Source organism: Poecile atricapillus, chromosome 25 (assembly GCF_030490865.1).
Source record: "Poecile atricapillus isolate bPoeAtr1 chromosome 25, bPoeAtr1.hap1, whole genome shotgun sequence".
In the NCBI taxonomy this organism is placed as follows: domain Eukaryota; kingdom Metazoa; phylum Chordata; class Aves; order Passeriformes; family Paridae; genus Poecile; species Poecile atricapillus.
In genome coordinates this window covers 3,555,757-3,575,102 of record NC_081273.1, presented here as the reverse complement: position 1 = coordinate 3,575,102, position 19,346 = coordinate 3,555,757, and the positions used below count along the sequence as shown (strand labels likewise).

The window sequence follows — 19,346 nt, the reverse complement described above, 5'->3', positions numbered from 1 at the left end:
TCAGGCTCTGGCTCCATGTCCCTGCCAGCCCCTCATCACCATCTGGGACCCAGCCTGGCCTCGTGGCCCTTTGGGGACATTCACTGCAGCCACGTCTGAGTGGCATCTGCAGCCCAGGAGCGCCGATGGTGCAAAGGGAGCTCAGCCAGCTCTGGGGGGACAGGGAAGGGAGCACTGGAACATTCCCTGTGCCTGGCAGCTCTCCCTGCTGGGCCACGAGTGGGCTGTGCTGGCCCTGGGCAGCCCATGGTGACAGCTGAGTGACCAGGGAGCTGCTGAACGCTCCGGAGCAAATGGAAGGGAACCGACGCTGGGGACAGAGCAAATCACAATCATTGGAGCCTGCTTGTTCTCACCAGTGCTCAGGGGTTGGAAAGCAGAGCAGCACCCCAGCACAAAACAGCCCATTTTCCATCCTGGCAAGCTCAGCCTGTCCCATGGGACGAGGCTGAATTGAGCCTGGATGGGCAGGAGGCAGGGAAAAGGCAGATTTAAGTAGAGGCTGTGTTAGAGGAAGCTGCCCGTGACAAACATTTGGTGATGCCAGCCCACTGTGGCAGCTTGTGGGGCAGTGAATGGGTTCTGGGTGACTTTTTTAGCTGCTCTTTCCTCCCAGCCCCTCTCCAGCAGCAGAATCCTTTCCCTGGTGCATTTCTGGGGAAGGCACTGTACCGGGTATGGTGTTCAGCCTTTCCAGCTGCCCCATCTGGCCCTGCCCTGCAGGGATGCTCAGGGGACCTGTTCCAGCTTTGTCAGAGGATTCCAAGGATGCCAACACTCCTTGTCCTGTGTTCAGGCACAGTCAGCAACCACAGGGACAGCAGGGATGAGGCCAGATGCTCTTTCCTCAGGGCACTGTGCTTTGGCAGATCAAGGCCAGTGGGAATTCTCTGGCTCCAGGAGCTGGACAGGGACACAGCAGAAGGCTGATGCTTGCTGGAATAATTCCTCCTTTTCCTCCCTGGTTTATTTTGTCTGAATGAGGCTGCTTTCACCAATTCTGAAAATAAATGAGGGAGCTCTGACTGGAGAACTGGCTGTTTGCTAAAGCTGGCTGGAAATTTTCCTACAAGTTTGAGTTTTGTATGCATGGAAAAAAAATTATTCACTGAAACTTGAGTTGAGGGACATTTACATGACACTTTTAAGGACAAAGCCCAACCTACCACCTCTTTCCCTCTTGTTTTCCTTGGTAAATTAATGTCTTTGTGATTGAAGTGCTAATTTGGAAGAACCAGGTTCTGTCCAGCCACTTGAATATTGCTTGATTGCAAGATTCCCTTAGAGGAAAAACCTGTCAGTTCTTGGAGCTATTTCACTCCAAGTGGGCTCAGTGCTGGGGGCTGGCTGTACAGCGGCCAAGGGAAACTCAGATCAATCCAATTTGGGCTAATCAAGGATCTGAACCTGGACTTCTCCACGCAATCAAGAAAAAGCCCTGGGAAAATATCTGCACAAGCAGCGTGGCACCGAGGGGATTTAAGGAGGGGACCTGATAACTCCCAGATCACTGTCAGCAGGAGAGCAGCGCTTTTCCCAGAGCATCCTGCTCCTCTGCAGTATCCCTGGGCTCTGCCTGCCTGCTCTGCAGCCCTTTTAGCAGCCTCTAATGCTCTGCCCCACATGGGAGCAGCAGCACTAAACTGCTACCCGTGTTTGCAAACTGCCCTCTGTGCGTGGCAGCCCCGCTAAGTGCTGCGCTTTGCTCTTTGCCGAGGCGCCGGCATGAAATACAGTCTGCTTAAATCTTGTATGTGCTCGTGTTGCATCAAACTAAGCCATTGTGGCACTTTAATATACTCCAGGCACAGCACCTCTGAGAGGGAACCAACCTGAGCAGGCTGCTGGAAGCCTGAGCTAAAACTGGCTGTGCTGGAGCTGCCCGCAGGATGGGCTGAGCTGAGGGAATGCTGATGGGAATGATGCCTTTTTCTGGGGCTACCAAAAAACAGAGGCCAGACAAAATTAATGGAATAAAAAGCAGTTCTATTTATTGAAGGGCTTCAGGTACATTTAGGGCAGATAAAGCCCCCCAGGGGCTGCACCCAAAATGGACCAGGGCTCACAGGTTTCACACTTTTATAAATTTGGTCCATTTGCACATTGGGGTTTCATCTCCCAGTTCCAGCTTCAGGGAATGAAGGAATTTCCCCCAAGTTTGCTGCCCCCAACTCCCTTTTGTTTCCATCTCTGGGGGCCTGAGGCAGTGAGGTGTCCTTGATTGCCAGGCCTGGAGAGGAATTGTTGTGTCTGCCCAAAGTGGGGAAGCAGCAGCTCCCAGTGTGTGTGGAGTTTGGAGTTCCACACTGAAGGATTACAAATTACAGGATTACAAATGTGTGAGAAATAGAACAGCTGAAATCCTGAGGCATCAGGAAAAATACAGGATCACGTTTCTGTGCCCCAGGAGCAGAGGTGCAGCCACCCCAGAGCTCTGCCTGGCCAAGGGAGAGGATCTGGGGGGTCACAGCATGTGCTGATGTGTCAGGCTGGCGTGGTGTGCTTGTGGCAGTCTCTGCTCCTCCCGTGGGCTTGGCTGGCTTGAGGGGAAGGCTCTGTTCCACTGGGATGGCTCAGACACAGCAGCACTGAGCAGCTTTTACTCAGCTGACAAGAGGGACTTGCTCGACAAGGGGATGCAAAGGGAAAGCACTGGGTACCCAGCAGGCACCTCCCAGCACTGCTGCTGCTCACTGCCTCAGTGGGGTTTGTTCTTCTCCAGGAGAACTCTGGCACTTTCTCTGCCTACTGGCCTTTGCTCTGTGTTGCAGGTTTCCTTCCACATGAGTCCCTGAGGTTCCTGCTGGCAGCTCCAGCAGTGCCCTGCAGAAGTGCTCTCCTGCTCCTGGGCTCAGCAGCCGAGGCCCCTCCAAACCTGCTTCTGCAATGGGTGGGTTGTAAGCACTGGTAAGACCCACGAGTCGTGTCGCCTTGGCTGCTCTCTCCCTCTCTCGCGTTCTCTCTCTCTGTCCTTGCTCCTTCCTGCCCATTTATTTCTGTTCTCCATGTGCTCTGCTGTTCTGTCTCTGGGGTTTTCACTGTCAGGTAATGAGGAGCTGTGGGCCCAGTCAGTCTTGGAGATGCCGAAGAGACGAGACATCCTGGCTATCGTGCTGATAGTTCTGCCCTGGACACTACTAATCACCGTCTGGCACCAGAGCACCATTGCTCCACTGCTTGCAGTGCACAAGGGTGAGAGAAACCAAACCAGCCCATGCCAAGTCCGTGCATCCCCCCTTCGTCCTCATCTCCTCTCTCATTTCATTTCTCCATGGCAGCCATGCTCATCCCAGCTCCCAGACCATGCCCATGCAGGAGCCTCCCCACCTCTGCTGTAGGAACAGCCCAGTGCTCGTAGGGGCTCTTCAGAGGCATCAAACTCCACGCCATGGGATGTGCTTGCTGCACTTGGAGAGCTCTTCATGGCCTAAATGCAGAGTGCTGCTTCTCTTTGTTCCCTGAGAGAGGATTCCCTCCCTGCTGGCCTTGGCAGCGCTCTGCACACAAAGTTATTCCTGCGGGAAAGCTGCAAGAGAGAGAGCAGAGGAAACAAAGCTGCCACTCGAGGCAGCTGCTCTGGGAGACGGGAGGCTGAGAGCACTTTTTAAGCAAAGCAGAAAAGCAGTGTTCTTGCTCTTGAAAGAAGGCAAGAGCCAGATCTCACCTGCCTGGGGGAGTTAAAGGGCACTGAGAAATTGATTCCACACTGCAGTAAACACAGCCCTGGTCCAAGTCAGGGGGCTCCAGGAAGTTCTGAGGGAACACTTTTGGCCAGAAGCATCCCAGTTTGGTCCTGTTCTTGGCACAGCAGCAATATCTAAGGGCCATGAGGGCTCTTGTGGGCTGGAAGACTCCACTCTGCCTTCTGCCACCTTCCTTCTTGATTCTGCCCTTCTGCTATGGGCAGGCTGGTCTGGGGGAAGAAGGCCAGCTCATTTTCAGGACACCTTCATCCTCTCTGGTCCCTTTTTCTGAGGGATTCTCTCCCCTTTCAGTGTTTGTCTCCATCCTCCATAGCTGCTTATCCCTTTGCTGGACACTGATGTGCAGTTTGAGTTTGAGGAAGTTCAGTTTTCCCTTTCTCTTGACAGCCACCTCTGAGGCTTTGGGCAGGGAAAAATGATTCTGATCTCTTCTGGAAGGTGGACAGTGTTTCAGAGGAAAAGGATCTACCAGGCTCTAAAAGTGGACTTTAAAGATGACTAAAAACACACTGCTGTCTGTACAGCAGGTCTATCACTGCCCTAAAATCTGCTTTCTGTGGATGGCCTCTGCAGTTACAGCACAGAGACTGCTCCAATGGCTCGGTCAAGAATTCACCAGTGACCTTGATGAGACGCTTTTCTGCTTCTCAGAGCCCCCAGTGGAAAGTGAGTGGTGGTAGAGACCGACCTGAAAGCTCTTGAGAGGAATAATTTTGTTCTTGTGAAGTGTTTCTGAGATGCTCTGCTCACAGGTGCTGAGAGAGATGTGCACCTGGAGATGCCCAGAACAGCAGCACTTCCCCGTGCCAGGGCTCACAGCTGAGCCTTTGACCTGCAGGGCTTTGCAAACTGTCTCAGGCACCATCCTGGCTAATTATATTCTTGTCTGTGTAAAATGCATTTTGCAGATTTATTTCTGAATTGATTCCAGCGTTCTCTGCTCTCAGAGAGCTCTGCTGTGTGATGCTGAGGCGCTTTGCAGTACTTAGGGTGTGATAACAACACATACCCTGCTCCCTCCCCCAGATATCCACCCTGCCCCTGTCAATGCCATGCAGTACAAAGCCTTCATTTGGTTCAGGTATCAAAGTCTGTGCTGCTGGAAGAATGACACGCTATGAAAAAGCCATGGGTAGTCCCCTGCTGGATCAGACCTAATGGATCTCTGTTCCTGTCCTTTCTCATCTCAAGTTCCTGGTAGTTACCTGATTGTGAAGAATCTATGGCTCAAAACGTTCTGTGCCCACTGGAGGGGCAGCCTTACATCCTGAGCAGGGGTCCCACTTCATCTCTGCAGACTGTGGTGTTCCCGCTGCTCTGCAGTGCAAAACGTGGAAGTTACACCCTGGAAAAGTGGCAGGGGTGTCAACACTGGTTTTCCTCGAGCTGATTGTGATTTGCAGGGGTTTTATGTTTGGATCAGAGTATCTGATCTTCAGGCTGTTCATTGCTCACACCTGCAGCCCTGAGAGGGGGCTGTTATGTTCAGAGGCTGGAGGGGCCTTTTTGAGGCAGGGGAGAGTGTGTGCAGGAAAAAACCTACAGTTACAGGCTTTAATTCCACTCTCCATTTCTGGATTTAAAGTGTGTCTTTCCCCACATCTCTGTGCCTGTCAGAGAGCAGTGGGGCACTGTCCAAACCGTGCTGTAGGGGATCTTCGTTGGCCTGGTGTTTTCCACCAGGTTTTTCCTGCCTCCCAGTCCAGGTGTTCCAGCTCCTGAGTGCAGATCTGTGAGCCCTGTCCCACTGAGCGTGGTGCACTGGAGCTCTTCAGGGATGATGGATCATCACTCCACGTGGTTATTTTCTTTATCTTGCTCTACAATCCTGTCTCTTCTTGGTGCTTTTTGAAGCTGCTTGTTGTGAGCACTCAGCCCAGTTGTCCTGGGCTCTCAGACCTTTTATTTTTTTTGGTGCTGGTTTTCTAGCAGCAGAATCTCCTTTTCTCACGTGTGTTTGTCCCTGATGCCTTTATTTATCCGTGCCCTTATCTATGAAAGCCTCCACCCGAGCCTGTTTCCTCTGCTGGCACCCACGAGGGTGACCCGCTGGTGGCCGCAGCCCCGGACGCCCGAGTCCATGCGGCTTTCTCTTCTCTCCATGCCCTTGCCCAGATGATGGTGGTGACTCCCAGCGTGATCTCGCTGCAGGCTTGGACTCCAAGGAATACTGCCTGTCGGACCGGGACATAGTGGAGGTGGTGAGGACAGAGTACGTTTACACGCGCCCACCCCCGTGGTCAGACACGCTGCCCACCATCCACGTGGTCACCCCCACCTACAGCCGGCCGGTGCAGAAGGCAGAGCTGACCAGGCTGGCCAACACCCTCCTGCACGTCCCCAACCTGCACTGGATCCTGGTGGAGGATTCCCAGCGCCGCACGCCGCTCATCACCCGCCTGCTGCGGGACACGGGGCTCAACTACACCCACCTCAACGTGGAGACACCCCGCAACTACAAACTGCGGGGGGACATGAGGGACCCCCGCATCCCCCGAGGCACCATGCAGAGGAACCTGGCCCTCAGGTGGCTGAGAGAGACCTTTAACAAAAACAACAGCCAGCCCGGGATTGTTTACTTTGCTGATGATGATAACACCTACAGCCTGGAGCTCTTCGAGGAGGTAAGAGCCTGCTGGGGGGATGAGTGGGGCTGATTAGCCTGGGGAGGGGGTGAGAGATGCTGTGAGTGAGCTGAGGAGATGTCTGTGAGATGTGAGCTGGGCATGTCCTTTCCTGGGCTCTGAATGAGTTTTGGCTGTAGTCACTGTAGCTGTGCTCTGGTTTTCTCAGGAGCTCCATTACCCTGTGTGCTTCCAGGGCCAAAGCCTCCCGTGGGAAGCAATGGGAACCCCGGCTTATCTGTGGTGTGTAATCAGGAGGCAGCTTCCATGGAAAGGGAGCTAATGAGGAGCTGCCTTCCCCTGTGGGGAGCCTTGTTAGGGTTGGAACATCCCCTGCTGTCCATCGTGCAAAGAAACCTCAGCCATCCTCCTTCCTTGCCTTGTCCTGGAGATTTCCAGCTGATCTGATGTTATCCACCTTCCTCCTCCACCACTTGGTTGTCTGTTAATGCCCATGTGCTTTTATTTGAGGGATCCTTTTCCTTCCCTGTGGTTTGCCTTTGCCTGCTCCCATGCCAGGGTTAAATTCTGTAGCTGTCAGACCCTGGCTGAGGCAGCAGCCACCCCTGAGCTGTGTCAGCACAGCCACAGCCTTTCCAGGACATCTTGTTCAGAGATGTTCTCTGTGCTTGTCTCGAGGAGCAGGAGTTTGTCAGAGATTTTGCTTCCCCTCCTGGAAGAGCCGAGCCCTCCATGCATTGCCTGGGTGAGGGATGTCTCTGTGCCAGGAGAGGTGCAGCTTTTCCCCCTGGAGCAATTCCTATTCCAGCACTCAGGGTGGATGTGTCCCAGGCTGCTCTCAGCAGCCAGAGGGGCTGACATCTCCCCCTGGAAGGTGGCAGCTCCAGGGCTGAATTTCAGCATGTCCTGACAGTCTGGGCTTGAGGAGGGGAAGCTTTTCCTTGGGCTTTCCCACTTTTGCTCTCTGTTCCAGTCCAGCTGGGGCTCTAAATGAGCTCCTGTCTGCAGGTTTGAATGGTCTTACAGTGCCAGGTACCTCACCTAGCTCCCAGCTCAGAATTTACTTGTTCCCTTGCTCTCTTGACACCAAATTCCTGCAGCAAGGGACAAGAAAGGAGGATTGCTTCCTTCCCCACCAGCTGCCAGTTTTCATAGCAGGGATCTCCTATTTATTTCCTCATACATGCCTCTTTCCCCTCCCCAATGGCTCTCACTTTAGCTTGCACAGCCACAGGAATACACACGCTTTGAAAGCTGAAAGTGAATTCAGACTGAATTTCTTTCTTCCCCCGTCCCCTTTGAGGCTGGCTCTGGCGGCATCTTGAGACAGACTCCTCACATGAATAAAGCAGAAAGGGCTCCTTCATTCACTCGTGTGCTGTGCTCGTAGAGGTTTCTCCTCTCAGATATGTCTGTGCAGTTAAGGTCACCGAGCCAAGGAAATGTGCTGTGAAATGCAGGAGACACACATTATTGTTCCCTGTGGACAGGGGCTGCCGTTAGCAGCTGTATAATGCGGAAGGGCAAGTGCCAGAGCTCTTCTGCACTCGTTTGCAGTAATTAGCAGTGATGAGATTAGCTCTGGGAGATCCCTGATCTAGGAGAGTGAGCTGAGAGCTGAACGGGAGGCTGAGCCTGCCAGGGAGCAGGGCAGGGTGCTGGGGGTGAGTGGCATTCAAAGCATCTGCCTTGGCAAGTGCAGGTGGCCAAAGGGGTCCCTGGTGGCTCCGCTCCTTTTCTGGTGACCACGGGGAGCAGAGGCACTTTCCACAGGGCAGGAGCAGCGAGACAGGACTGTCCTGCCTGCTGGGAATGTCTGGAGAGGCTGTTCTTCCCAGCTGTCCCCAGGCTGGGAGCTGCAGTGCCTCACTCTGCGAGATGCCCTTAGCTTTACATAGCCTGAGACTGCAGCTCAAATCACAGAATCACCAGGTTGGAAGAGACCTCTACCTTCAGGTACATCGAGGGCAGATGAAGCTTCCCCAAGGGGCTACATCCAAAATAGACGATGATCATGAGTTTTTTAGACAGATATAAGTTTGGTCCATTTACATATCAGGGGTTAATTCTCCAATTACAGCTTTAGGTAATTAAGTTATTTACCCCCAGTTTTCTCCCCCCAATCTCACTTTTTGTTTATACTGAGACAGTGAGGTGCCCTTGAGTTTCAGGCCCAGAGGAATTGCTTTTTCTGACCAGGATGTGAAGACAGCAGCCCACACTCCATATGGAGTTCAGAGCTATACACCTGATGCCTTCAGTTTTAGCTTTCACATTTTCCAGGCTCTGCACTGGTACCTGACTCTGAACTCCACACAAAGTGTCAGCAAGTTCTCCTCACAGCTCAGGCACACACAACAATCCTTCCCCAGCCCCACAGCCAAGGGCAGCGCTGCAGCTCCAGCCCCAAAAAGCACAAGCAGCAGGGAATTGAGGAGAGCAACCTGGGAGGATGGGACTGCATCACCTGCAGCTGCAATTGCACAATTCACCCCGAGATGGAAATGGAGCAAAACTGATCCAAGTGTGAAACTCCTGAGCCGGGGCCCATCCTGGGTGGAGCCAGGGCCGGGCTCTTGCAGTGCCCAAGGTGATCCTTGGAAGGGCTTTTAATAAATCCCTGCTTTATTCCTTTAACTCTGGCCAGCCCCTGCTCCAGGAGCCTCTGAGGAATCACACCAGAGCAGAATTTGAAAAGTATACAAGCTAAAATCTGAAGGTGCCAGGTGAGGTGTTTGTGCCAGGGGCTGCTGGTCCCAATAACTGTATAAATGGTGCCAAGAACTGTGTTTGTCCTGGTTTAGGGCAAATTTGGGAGAGAAACTTTGAATGCGGTCCTTCCAGAAAGCAAATTCAAGCACCCCCTCCTCTAAGTGGTTCGGGAAGAAGATTTTCTTGGAGAAAAGTGGAAAAAACTGTTTATTTAACAGAAATTGAATAATATTAAACAAGAAAACCTCTTGCTGTTTGCAGAGATGGGAAATCCAGAAAAGTCCTTTTCATGGGGTGTAGCTTGGCTCGCTCAGGCTCTTATCAATCCCTCTGGTGGTGGAAAGAGCTGAGGCCCAGGCCCTGGTGGGCCACAGCCGTGAGCTCCCGGGGTTTGGCTGGGTTTGAACAGCTCCAAGAAAAAAGGAAAAAACCCCAAAACAAACAATCCAGGGAACTTCTCTGCCTCAGCTAGCTAAAAACTTAGCTAGCAGCAAAGGAGAGCTGGTGTGGGCTCAGCTATCCCTGTGTGTGCTCGCCCCCAGATGCGCAGCACCAGGAAGGTGTCGGTGTGGCCCGTGGCCTTCGTGGGCGGCCTGCGCTACGAGTCGCCCAAGGTGAACGCGGCGGGGAAGGTGTACGGCTGGAAAACCGTCTTTGATCCTCACCGCCCCTTCGCCATCGACATGGCCGGCTTCGCCGTCAACCTCAGGCTCATCCTGCAGCGCTCGCAGGCCTACTTCAAACTGCGCGGGGTCAAGGGCGGCTACCAGGAGAGCAGCCTGCTCCGAGAGCTGGTCACCCTCAGCGACCTTGAGCCCAAGGCTGCCAATTGCACTAAGGTATGGTCTCCTCCTCGTGTGGGGGTGCTGAGGAAGAAACCTCAGCTTTCCCCGTTGTTCTGTCACTGCATAGAATCAGAGAATGTTCTGAGTTAAAAGGGGCGCGCCAGGATCATCCAGTCCACATCATCCATCCCTGGCAGTGCTGTCCTGGAGCTCTGGCAGCCTTGGGGCTGTGCCCATTCCCTGGGGAGCCTGGGCAGTGCCAGCACCCTCTGGGGAAGAACCTTTCCCTGATATCCAACCTGAGCCTGCCCTGGCACTCCAGCCGTTCCCTGGGTCCTCAACAGACACGAGAGGGATCAGTGCCTGTCCATCCACTGCCCCTCATGAATAAATTGCAGATGGTTCTGAGCCTCAGTCTCCCCCAGGCTGCTCCTCTGTGTTTGGAGGGAGCACACCCCCATGTCGTGGAAGCTGGCAATGGGGGATTATGCACTAATGTGTGAATTATGCACTAAATCTCTTTCAGTTGCAGGCTTCTAGTGGTTGCATAAGCCTTGAAATACAGTCTTCTCTCCCCTGTAACTGTTCTTCTTTCTTATATTACCCCTAAAAAATATTATTTTCAAGGTGGGCTTTCCTGTGGCTTTGCTGATCCCCTGGAGCAGGGAATTCCGTGGGTGAAATGTCACTTATTTAATGTGAATTCCTGACTGGGGGGTTGAGTGCTGTGGCACGCTGAGGTTTGGCTCTGTGGGCCCCTGTGAACTGTACCCCAGGAGGAACAGCCACAGCCTTCCCTGGCTGCAGGGAAGGGCTGCTCACACACTCTCTGCCTTGCTGCCAAGTTGTCTTCTCCCTCCTGACATCTGTGCAATATCTGTGCTGTAGGTGCCCACAAAAACCTGGATCTTTCTGTGTCAGAGATAATACAGAAATGTTTTAGTGCCTGGGATATTGCTCTGAGCTCCAGGAGGCTTCCAGGAAGCTCCATTTGGGGAGGATTTTACTGCTGTCAGCTGATCAATGCTGCCTGGGCACATTGCTGGGTCAGGGAGCAGGACCCCATGTGCTAAATAACACAAAAACCACTGATGGTTCTTCTCCTAAAGACTTCCCAGTCTGAGATGAGAGATGAATCTGTCTGGGCTGACAGGAAGCGTGGGAGACACCATGAGACAAAGCTGGTTAGAGTGACAGGCATCAATCACAGCCCATCAGCCACAGAGGTGCTGTCAAGGGATTTGAAGCTTTGTGAGTGGGTTCCCTAAACACTGGAGGTGTGGTGGGGGTCCCTCTGAGATCAGAGACCCCTGTGTAACACTCCCACACCTTTGGCTGCTACAAACATCAGCCAGCCTGATTTAGAGAGTCTTTATTGCTTAATTGCCCCAACAGAATTGCTCTTTTATTGCAAATAAGTTGTTATTGCTAACGGCCTCAGTGTTGGATCCAGTTCTCCATCCTTTTTGGGATAGAAAAGAAAATGTGACTGATACCCTCTGCCTGATTTCCATGTGCACTGCTCCAAAGCCATGGAAAAAAACAGGAATCTGAATGTTCAGCAGTGCTCTCACAAGGAATCCAGGAATAAGGAGAAGGAGCCAAGGGGCAGGAGCAAGTCTGGGTTTTATCTGATACCTGCTGTGCCTCTCTGAATCCACATTTCTGTGGTTATGGCTGTCCATGGCCGGGACAAATAACCCAACCAGCCCCCCAAGAATGGGGAAAGAGATTGGATTAAAATTAGATCGCTGATCCTGGGCACTGTGTGGAAATAAATGTGTTTCCAACAGGCAGAAGAGATGGACAGGCTGCTTTTATGCTGTGCACAGAAGATTAGGGGTGTTTACTCCGTGGCCAGTAACTCAGTCTTTGGTTCATTGTCCCTGCTGTAAATAAATACCTGTCGGAAGGAAGCTGTGCTAAAAGGCTGGGGGTGGGAAATGACGGCCCTGGAGGAGCACGTGGAGCAAGGAGAGGAAGGAAAATGTTGTTTCCAGGCAGGAGGAAACAAATGGTGCTGGAGCCAGGCAGGGCTGTGACCCAGGTCAGGGATGGGGAGGAAGCAGCAGGGATTGCTGGCCAGCATCGGAAGCAGACTGAGTTTCTTTTCTTGGCTGGGCTGGGGAGAGCTCACAAGGGTCCTTGTTGTGAGCTGAATGCTGTCTGCTCCTGGCAGGCTCCGAGTGCAGCTTTGCAGGTTGGGCTCTGCCTTTCTGCTTCAGCTGGCACCAGCAGCCTCCATTTCCCTGGAAATCTCCATTTCTGCTTTTACTCACCCATTTTACCAGGAGAAGAGTCTGGCCCAGCAGCAGAGAAGGACCAAAGGCAGCTGTGGTCTGGGGTCCTCTGACCCCAAAGCACAGGCTCCTCTCTGTCTCCTGTGCTCCCAGCACTTGTCGTGCTTTGCTTCTGTTAAACATAACCACACACCTGCTTTGCAGGGAGATTTACATTAAAAATTATGATGTGCTTAGATAGAGTCATTAAGGAGGGATCAGAGGAATGTGTAAGATAAGCACAGACATCTGTTCTCCAAAAATGCTGCCTTCCCTACGTGCACTGCTGGTAATATTGATCAGAATTCAGCCCACAAACGCACACTCCTGCAAAAAGCTGAAGTTTAGGCCAAAGATCACATATCCTGCTTATTATCTTGGGTCTGGGAACTGGCCAGAATGAAGGAGAAAGTAAAGAAAGTTGGTTTTAATTGCTGAGGAGAAAGTTACCCCTCCTTATGAGGAGAGAAGGGTTGGTTTATGCTGGAGCTGTAAGGAAACAGAGCTTTGCAAGAAGGGTTCTCTGTGTTTGGAGTTCTGCTGTTTCCCCACGCCCCCAGATCAAACCATCCTCTCTTCAATCCCTTGGCACAGGAGGGAGGTCTGGGATTTGGCATTCCTGTGAGGCTGATGGAAGGGGGGACGTTCTGCTCCCCATTTTCTGAGAACATCCAGGGGAACAATCTGCAGTGAGCTCAGCCAGGGAGGACTAAAGCAGAGACAGGCCCATGGGCACCATTATTGCCACTGCTGGGGGAACATTTTCTTGTCAGGCCGGAGAAGGCGGAGCAGAGCTGCCCTTTCAGCCTCGTGTCTCTTTTTTTTTCCCATTCCATAGTTTCCAGTTCAAACAACAGTTCCTGAATCCCTCCTGGGAGGGTCTCTGTGCTGGAAACCCTGTGATCCCCTCCCACTGCAGGTCAAACACTTCTGTTTGTTTTTTAATCTCCTGTTGGGAGACAGTGAATTGTTCTGCTGTGGAGATGAAGCCTTGTGATCTCCTAGATCTATTTTGAGTCCCGTGACTCTGAATGGCAGGGCTGTAAATGAGTGGAAGGGTTTTGCAGTAGTATTTTTAAAGGGGAGTCCCTCGGGTGATCTGTATGAAACAACTGCTCTGGAAAAGTCAGATATTTGGTCCCCCTCACTGTCTGGTCTCTTGTGAGAGAGCCAAAGCTTCTCTGAGGCATAAAACACGCTGCTTGCTGAAAAAACAAGCGCTGGCTGAAAGGAAAAGCAAATGTTTCAGTACTAAATGGTGATCTACCTCCCACATTAAAGAGCACAGCATGAAAAATGGTAAAATCTGCTCTAGCAAGCTGCAAACTCTGAAAATGGGTCTATTTTAGCTCACTTAATCTGCCTTTTTTGGCATTTGGCTTTAAGAGTGCAGAGGTGGGATCCAGTTGAAGGAGAGCACTGATGATGTGTAGCTGTGGTCCCCTGCGTGCTGAAGCGTGAGCGAGTGCCTGGGCCACGAGCAGGGCTGAGTGTGCCGTGCCAGGAGCGCAAAGGGCTCTCACCAGCTCTCTCTGAAGAGGAGAATTGGCTACAGGATTTCTCCAGCACCTGGTTTATCCTCTCACCATCACTGCAGAGCCCTGAGAGCCACTCGTGAGCGCTGTTGGGTTTTGCTTTTTCCCGGGCAAGCAGCGCAGTAATTGCAGCAGCGTCGCTGCCGTGGGGAGAGCAGGGCTGGAATCAAAGGTGACTTTGATGGGCGGGCTCTGAAGTGGTTGTGGGGGATGATGAAATGGATTTTTGGACCCTCTCCAACCAGCAGTTGGTCTCCACTGCTTCAGTATTAGCAGAGATTTAAGCTCCACGCAGGAGGTGACTGCTCACATCAGAGACAAATTTGGTCAAACAAGCTCCTTGGGAGGGTGGGGGAAGGTGCTCTGCTTGAACCAGGAGGGTTTTGAAAGGTGCTTTGTTCATCCTTTAGAAGCAGGACGTGGCCTGGTTTTTCAGGAAGGCTGGGTGGAAGGAGTTTGCAGGATTCGGTGCGCAGGGGATTGTCATGGCAACCAGAGGGAAACCCCACGAGGTGGGAAACAGCCAGGCACAGGTGAGGGGAAGCAGGAAACCTGTTCAGAGAGGATAAAAGCTGCTCCCAGCAATCCTGCTTCCAGGGGGAAGAATGAGTATAATTGAGTATTTTAAGCAGCTTCCAGAACCGTCTGAGCACAGCAAGGAGAAACCATTTCCTGTAACAGCCCTCCTGAAATACTCAACTACCTCAGTTCTCCTCCAGAGATGCTGATCTCTGTGGAACTTTGCTGCCAAGACCAAGGGAAGCTTTTAGGAGAAGCTTCAGTTCAGTTTTAAGCAATCTGGGGAGGGGTTTTAATACTTGGGACAGAATAGGGGGTGGCTGTATGGGGCCAGCATTCCAAAGGGATGGGGAGGGGGATTTTGGGGGTCCCTAGGGTGATGCTGGGTTGTGAGAGGCTGTGTGCAGCCCAGAGCTGGTGGGAAGAAGGGAGGATTCTGGAAGCAGCTCCTGCCCCAGCAGCTCTGAGGCAGCAGAGGCAGCACTGCAGCAGCAGGGAGTCCTTCCCAGCTCAGTCACACTCTCGTGGCTTTATATGCTCTGGAAAAGATTTAAAAGTTAAAAAAGAGAAGTGATGCTGAGGTTAGGGGGCAGACTAGGAATTCATTCCCCAGCAATGGGTTTTCAGGGATGTGCTGAAGAATTCAGGTTCTATTTCCCTCAAGCAAAGGCAGGGATGGTGATGGGAAGAGCTGGTGGTGCCTCTTCCCTCACAACGTGACCTAAACATCAGGAATTTGCATTTCCCCTCCAAGTGACTCCACGGGCCGAGGGGGTGAGGTGCTAAGGAAGCAGCTGAGGAACTGTGGGGAAGCAGGGATGTGATTCCCTGGCTGGGAGGGAGCTGGAAGTGTGGGGAAGCAGGGATGTGATTCCTTGGCTGGGAGGGAGCTGGAAGTGTGGGGAAGCAGGGATGTGATTCCCTGGCTGGGAGGGAGCTGGAAGTGTGGGGAAGCAGGGATGTGATTCCCTGGCTGGGAGGGAGCTGGAAGTGTGGGGAAGCAGGGATGTGATTCCCTGGCTGGGAGGGAGCTGGAAGTGTGGGGAAGCAGGGATGTGATTCCCTGGCTGGGAGGGAGCTGGAAGTGTGGGGAAGCAGGGGTGTGATTCCCTGGCTGGGAGGGAGCTGGAAGTGTGGGGAAGCAGGGATGTGATTCCCTGGCTGGGAGGGAGCTGGAAGTGTGGGGAAGCAGGGATGTGATTCCCTGGCTGGGAGGGAGCTGCCTTAGCCCATTGGAAGGCTGATGAGCCTTCGGAGGGAGCTGCTCGATAACTACATGGAAGGAGCAGGTTAATGTCCCACGACAGCACACTGTAAAATGGGTAATTTCTGTGCACTGTGCATTTTGCAGAGCAGCAGCTCTGCCTAAATGAAGGTTTATGCAAAGCCCCTCTCAGCGGTGGATGCACCATTAGGCTCCAGGATGGCTGGTTAAATTGCACTATTGATTTAATGTGCAGGGATATTTTTTAGTGCACTGGAGAGGTGCAGCTAATGACTTTGCTGGCTTCTTCAGATTTTAGTCTGGCACACAAGGACAGAGAAGCCTGTGCTGGTGAACGAGGGCAAGAAAGGATTCACAGATCCCAATGTGGAAATCTGACTGTGCATGGCTGAACGGAGACCAACACCAGGTAAGAGCACGTGTTTCCAACAGCACTGAGAAGCTACACAAGGGCAGGAGAAAAACTCTTAAAAATATTCTTTATAATTTCCACTTTCGACAACCCTGATTTTCCTTTACTGCTAAACTTCTCAAGACCATTAGTTAATATCTCTTGTGTTTTTTTAGAGTTCATCTATTTTTTAAGACAGAGTGCTAAATACCTGCTGAGAGGTTGAGGGGAAGAGAAATGCAGGGAGTTTAGGCAGGAATTGCACCATTAAGAAAAATCCTTGTGTAAACAAGGTTGCCTTATTAACTTCAATATAGCTAAAGCACAGGGGTGAGGGGTGTGGATTCATCCACATGCCAACACCTGAGGAAAGCCAAAGCAGTGCCAGCAAAAAGATTTTTGGCCAGGCAGAAGCTTTCACTGAGGGAAATATTTAATTTAGACCCACACTGAAGCCACAGAGAGGCAGTGATGAGTATGGGAAGGTGTGGATTAAACCCCACCTGAGGTGTTTGTTCACCTGAGGAGAACATGGGGCCTCTTTTCCACTGGAAAGGAAGAAAGAACACACACTGATGGCTGACTCGTGTTTCTTCATGCCCTGGGTGTTTCTGCAGTGGGTTTGCAGGAAAGAAGGATGAGCTATTCACTTGTATCTGCACCCAGCCTGTGGAGCTGTCCTTCAGTATTATGGGCAAAGAAATAAATGCACAATTCCCTTCCAGTGGAGTGTAGAACCAGGCCTGGGGAGAGAGGAGGTTGCTGCTCTTGAGTCCTGAGAAGCAAGAGCGGGGAGGGGGTGGATTTGCTCAGCAGTGGTGAACTTTTACCTGCAGTGAGCTCCCTTATGTCCCATTCCCTGGGGGAAGCAGATGGAGCCCTGCCTGCTGCTCTGTGGCCTTGGCAGGGCAGGAGGAGAGCAGGAGGAGAGCCTGCACCAGGTTCTGTGTTCCAGCCTTTGCAAGGGGCTGGAGCTGCTCCCCCAGCACAGCCCTGGGATGTGCAGCAGGACAGGGCTTTGGGGTGGCTCTGCAGCGAGGCACAGGGGTGATCTCCATGCTGCTTGTGTCTCTGTTGCAGATTTCTTCATGCACAACCTGCAAGGTTCCTCTCCACAGCATCCACCCAGCCAGCCAGGCGGGAGCCAGCACCTCTGCCGCCTCCCACTTGTGAAAAAACAAGCAACACTGCATCCATGAACTGCCCGGATCCCCTGCCCTTCCTCCTGGCCTCGGGGCACCAGCAGACGCTCCGGAGGTGGAGAATAAAGCACAGAAAGCCAGGACTGGCAGCTCCCGGCGCGGAGGCTCCGGCTGGGATGTGGCTGCACCGAGCGGGGGCTGTTTGCCAGCACCTGGGCTGAGGGAGAGCCATGGCAGTGGCCCCTGGGGACTGGTTTTGCTGAGAAACACGAACCTTGTGGCCATGTGTGACAGCCTGAGCAGCTCTCTGGCCGTGGAGGGGACAGCTGCCTTCCGAGATGGCACCTTAGCCCTTAATTTTAAACCTACTTTAATCAGTGTTTGTTACGCTGCACAAGACAGGAAAGGTTTGGGGAGGGGGAAAAAACAAGGCAGGTTAGAACAAACCCTTTAAGCATCACTGTTCTCTGATTTCCCTCTCCTTTTCCTCCCTCAGTTTCAGTTTGGGGGGCACCCTGATGTTCCTCTGTGGTCATGGAATCATGGAAGGGTTGGGGATGGAAGGGACTTCAAGTCCTCTGGTCCAACCCCCTGCCATGGGCAGGGACACTTTCAGCTGGACCAGGTTGCTCCTGGCCTTGAATATTCCCAGGGATGGGGCATCCCCCACCTCTCTGGGCAACCGCTGCCAGTGTGACACCACCCCCAGCGTAAAAAAATGTCCTTATATCTAATATATCCTCTTTGGAGTTTAAAACCATCAACCCTTGTGCTGTCCCTGCTGAAAGGTTTGTCCCCATCTTTCTTAGATGGGATGGAGGGACAGGATCAGGGAGCTGCTGCTCCAGTTCAGCACTGATCCTGGATGGAGTCATGGCTCCAGCACGTGGTTCTCTAAAAATGCTAAATTAATTGGAGCTGGGGTTTAATGGCATTGCTGGGGCCACCCACCGTAATATTCATCCAGACCTTGGTCCTGTTTAGCCCTAATTTGGTTCCTGTGAGCATTAGGTGTGGGATGCTCTGAAGGTAAATTTCTACTCTTAAAAAATGAAACTCCTTCAAACTAGGGACTGGATGCTAAGAGGTGATTTTAGTGCATTTCCCATTTGACTGGAGTGCATCCTTCAGCCCCAGCCCCTTTTTCTGCTGCTGCAGAGCTGGAGTGAAAAGCCACCCTGGAGCAGCTCCCAGTCCCCTTTGAAGGAGAGAGCAGCACCCTTGGGCAGGGGATCCTGGGCTCAGGGCTCTGTTTATCCAACACCTGGTGGTGCTGCCACCCTGGGTGACTCTGTTTGGGACTGCCAAACTTGCTGAGACAAAAACTGAGGGACAACAGGCCCCTTCTCCCCAGCCAAAACCCCTAAATTCCCTCCCCCTTCATAACTGTTGTCAAACCTTTGAACAACCCCCCACCACTGTCCTTCAAAAATTTTGAAGCACAATTTTACCTCTGAACTGAGGGAAAAATGTAATCCTGCAATAGACTTGGTTATTTTTAGCCCTAACACATAGAACTGTTAAAATGCTCTGGGTTTGGTTATTGGCTTCACGGTGCAGAAGTCTCCCCTTGGACTAATGACATTATGTATTTCCTGATATTTCAAAGGAAAATATTTTTTGTAAGTTATTTTCTCCCGCTGTATATCAGAACCATTGGGGAAAAGTCACATTCTTTAGCTCCCAGCCACAGAAGCCTTTACAAAAATGTTCCTTTTAGATGCAATGGCTGAAGCACTACTTGGAAAGGAAGTGTTGGATGCTGCTGGCTGCTCTATGGGAACAGGTATTGTTACCTTGGATTAAAACTCTGCACTCAAGTAGATTTATTCTGTTACTGTACTGGCCTTCCAAGTTCCCTTCAGTCTGCAAACCCTACAGTGGAAAGAGACATTTTTCAAGGACTACCAAGTTTTCATAGCATTGAAATAGTTTCCAGCTGATGTCCTCTCCGAGCTGCATGTTTTGGTTCACTAATCTGAATTCCAGTCCCTGCTGGGTTCCAACCTTCCCTCCTTGGAAGGAAATAACTTGTCAGAAAAATGCAAAGGATGGAGTTGTGAACACAGCCCTGCACATTTGCTCTGGCCACAGGAGCCTGGGCCCTTTCAGCTGTCCCAGAGCTGCCGTGGCCCTGGGGAGCAGAGATAGGTGTGACAGACCTGGCCAGGATGGAGTGTGTTCCAGCTGCACTGTCTGTTCTCAGTTTTAAACAAACTGTATTTAAATTTGTTAAATAAAATGATGGTTTCTAAGAGCCAGAATACCCTGCACCTCCATTATAGACACAGCCTGGTGTTTCTCTCAGAGCCTGAATCCTGGTACTGGCACAGAAAGCAGCGACTCCTTGGAGTTCTGCAGGATTCACAGCTCAGCTTTCATCTCTCCCTCTCCCCAAGGAGGCTGCAGCTCCTCTGTGCCTTGGAGCTGGTGAGCTACAAGAACCTCACGTTTACCTAAATCCCAAAT

The 19,346-nt window shown here is 52.0% G+C and overlaps 1 protein-coding gene across 3 annotated transcripts in view; it reads left to right on the top strand.

Annotated features, from left to right (window-relative positions):
- B3GAT1 (beta-1,3-glucuronyltransferase 1) overlaps positions 1 to 19,134 on the top strand; it is a 34,578-nt gene extending 15,444 nt beyond the window's left edge. The window contains exons 2-6 of one of the 3 annotated variants that reach the window (XM_058856986.1): positions 2,772 to 2,890; positions 5,856 to 6,328; positions 9,544 to 9,840; positions 15,636 to 15,753; positions 16,816 to 19,134. In XM_058856986.1, coding sequence (XP_058712969.1) covers positions 2,887 to 2,890; positions 5,856 to 6,328; positions 9,544 to 9,840; positions 15,636 to 15,722 — 861 coding nt within the window. In that variant the 5' untranslated portion in view covers positions 2,772 to 2,886 and the 3' untranslated portion in view covers positions 15,723 to 15,753; positions 16,816 to 19,134. Of the gene's footprint in view, positions 1 to 2,771; positions 2,891 to 3,050; positions 3,193 to 5,819; positions 6,329 to 9,543; positions 9,841 to 15,635; positions 15,754 to 16,815 lie in introns of those variants that run through there. The other 2 variants (XM_058856985.1, XM_058856987.1) reach the window with 2 other exon arrangements.
- Positions 19,135 to 19,346: the final 212 nt, after the last annotated feature.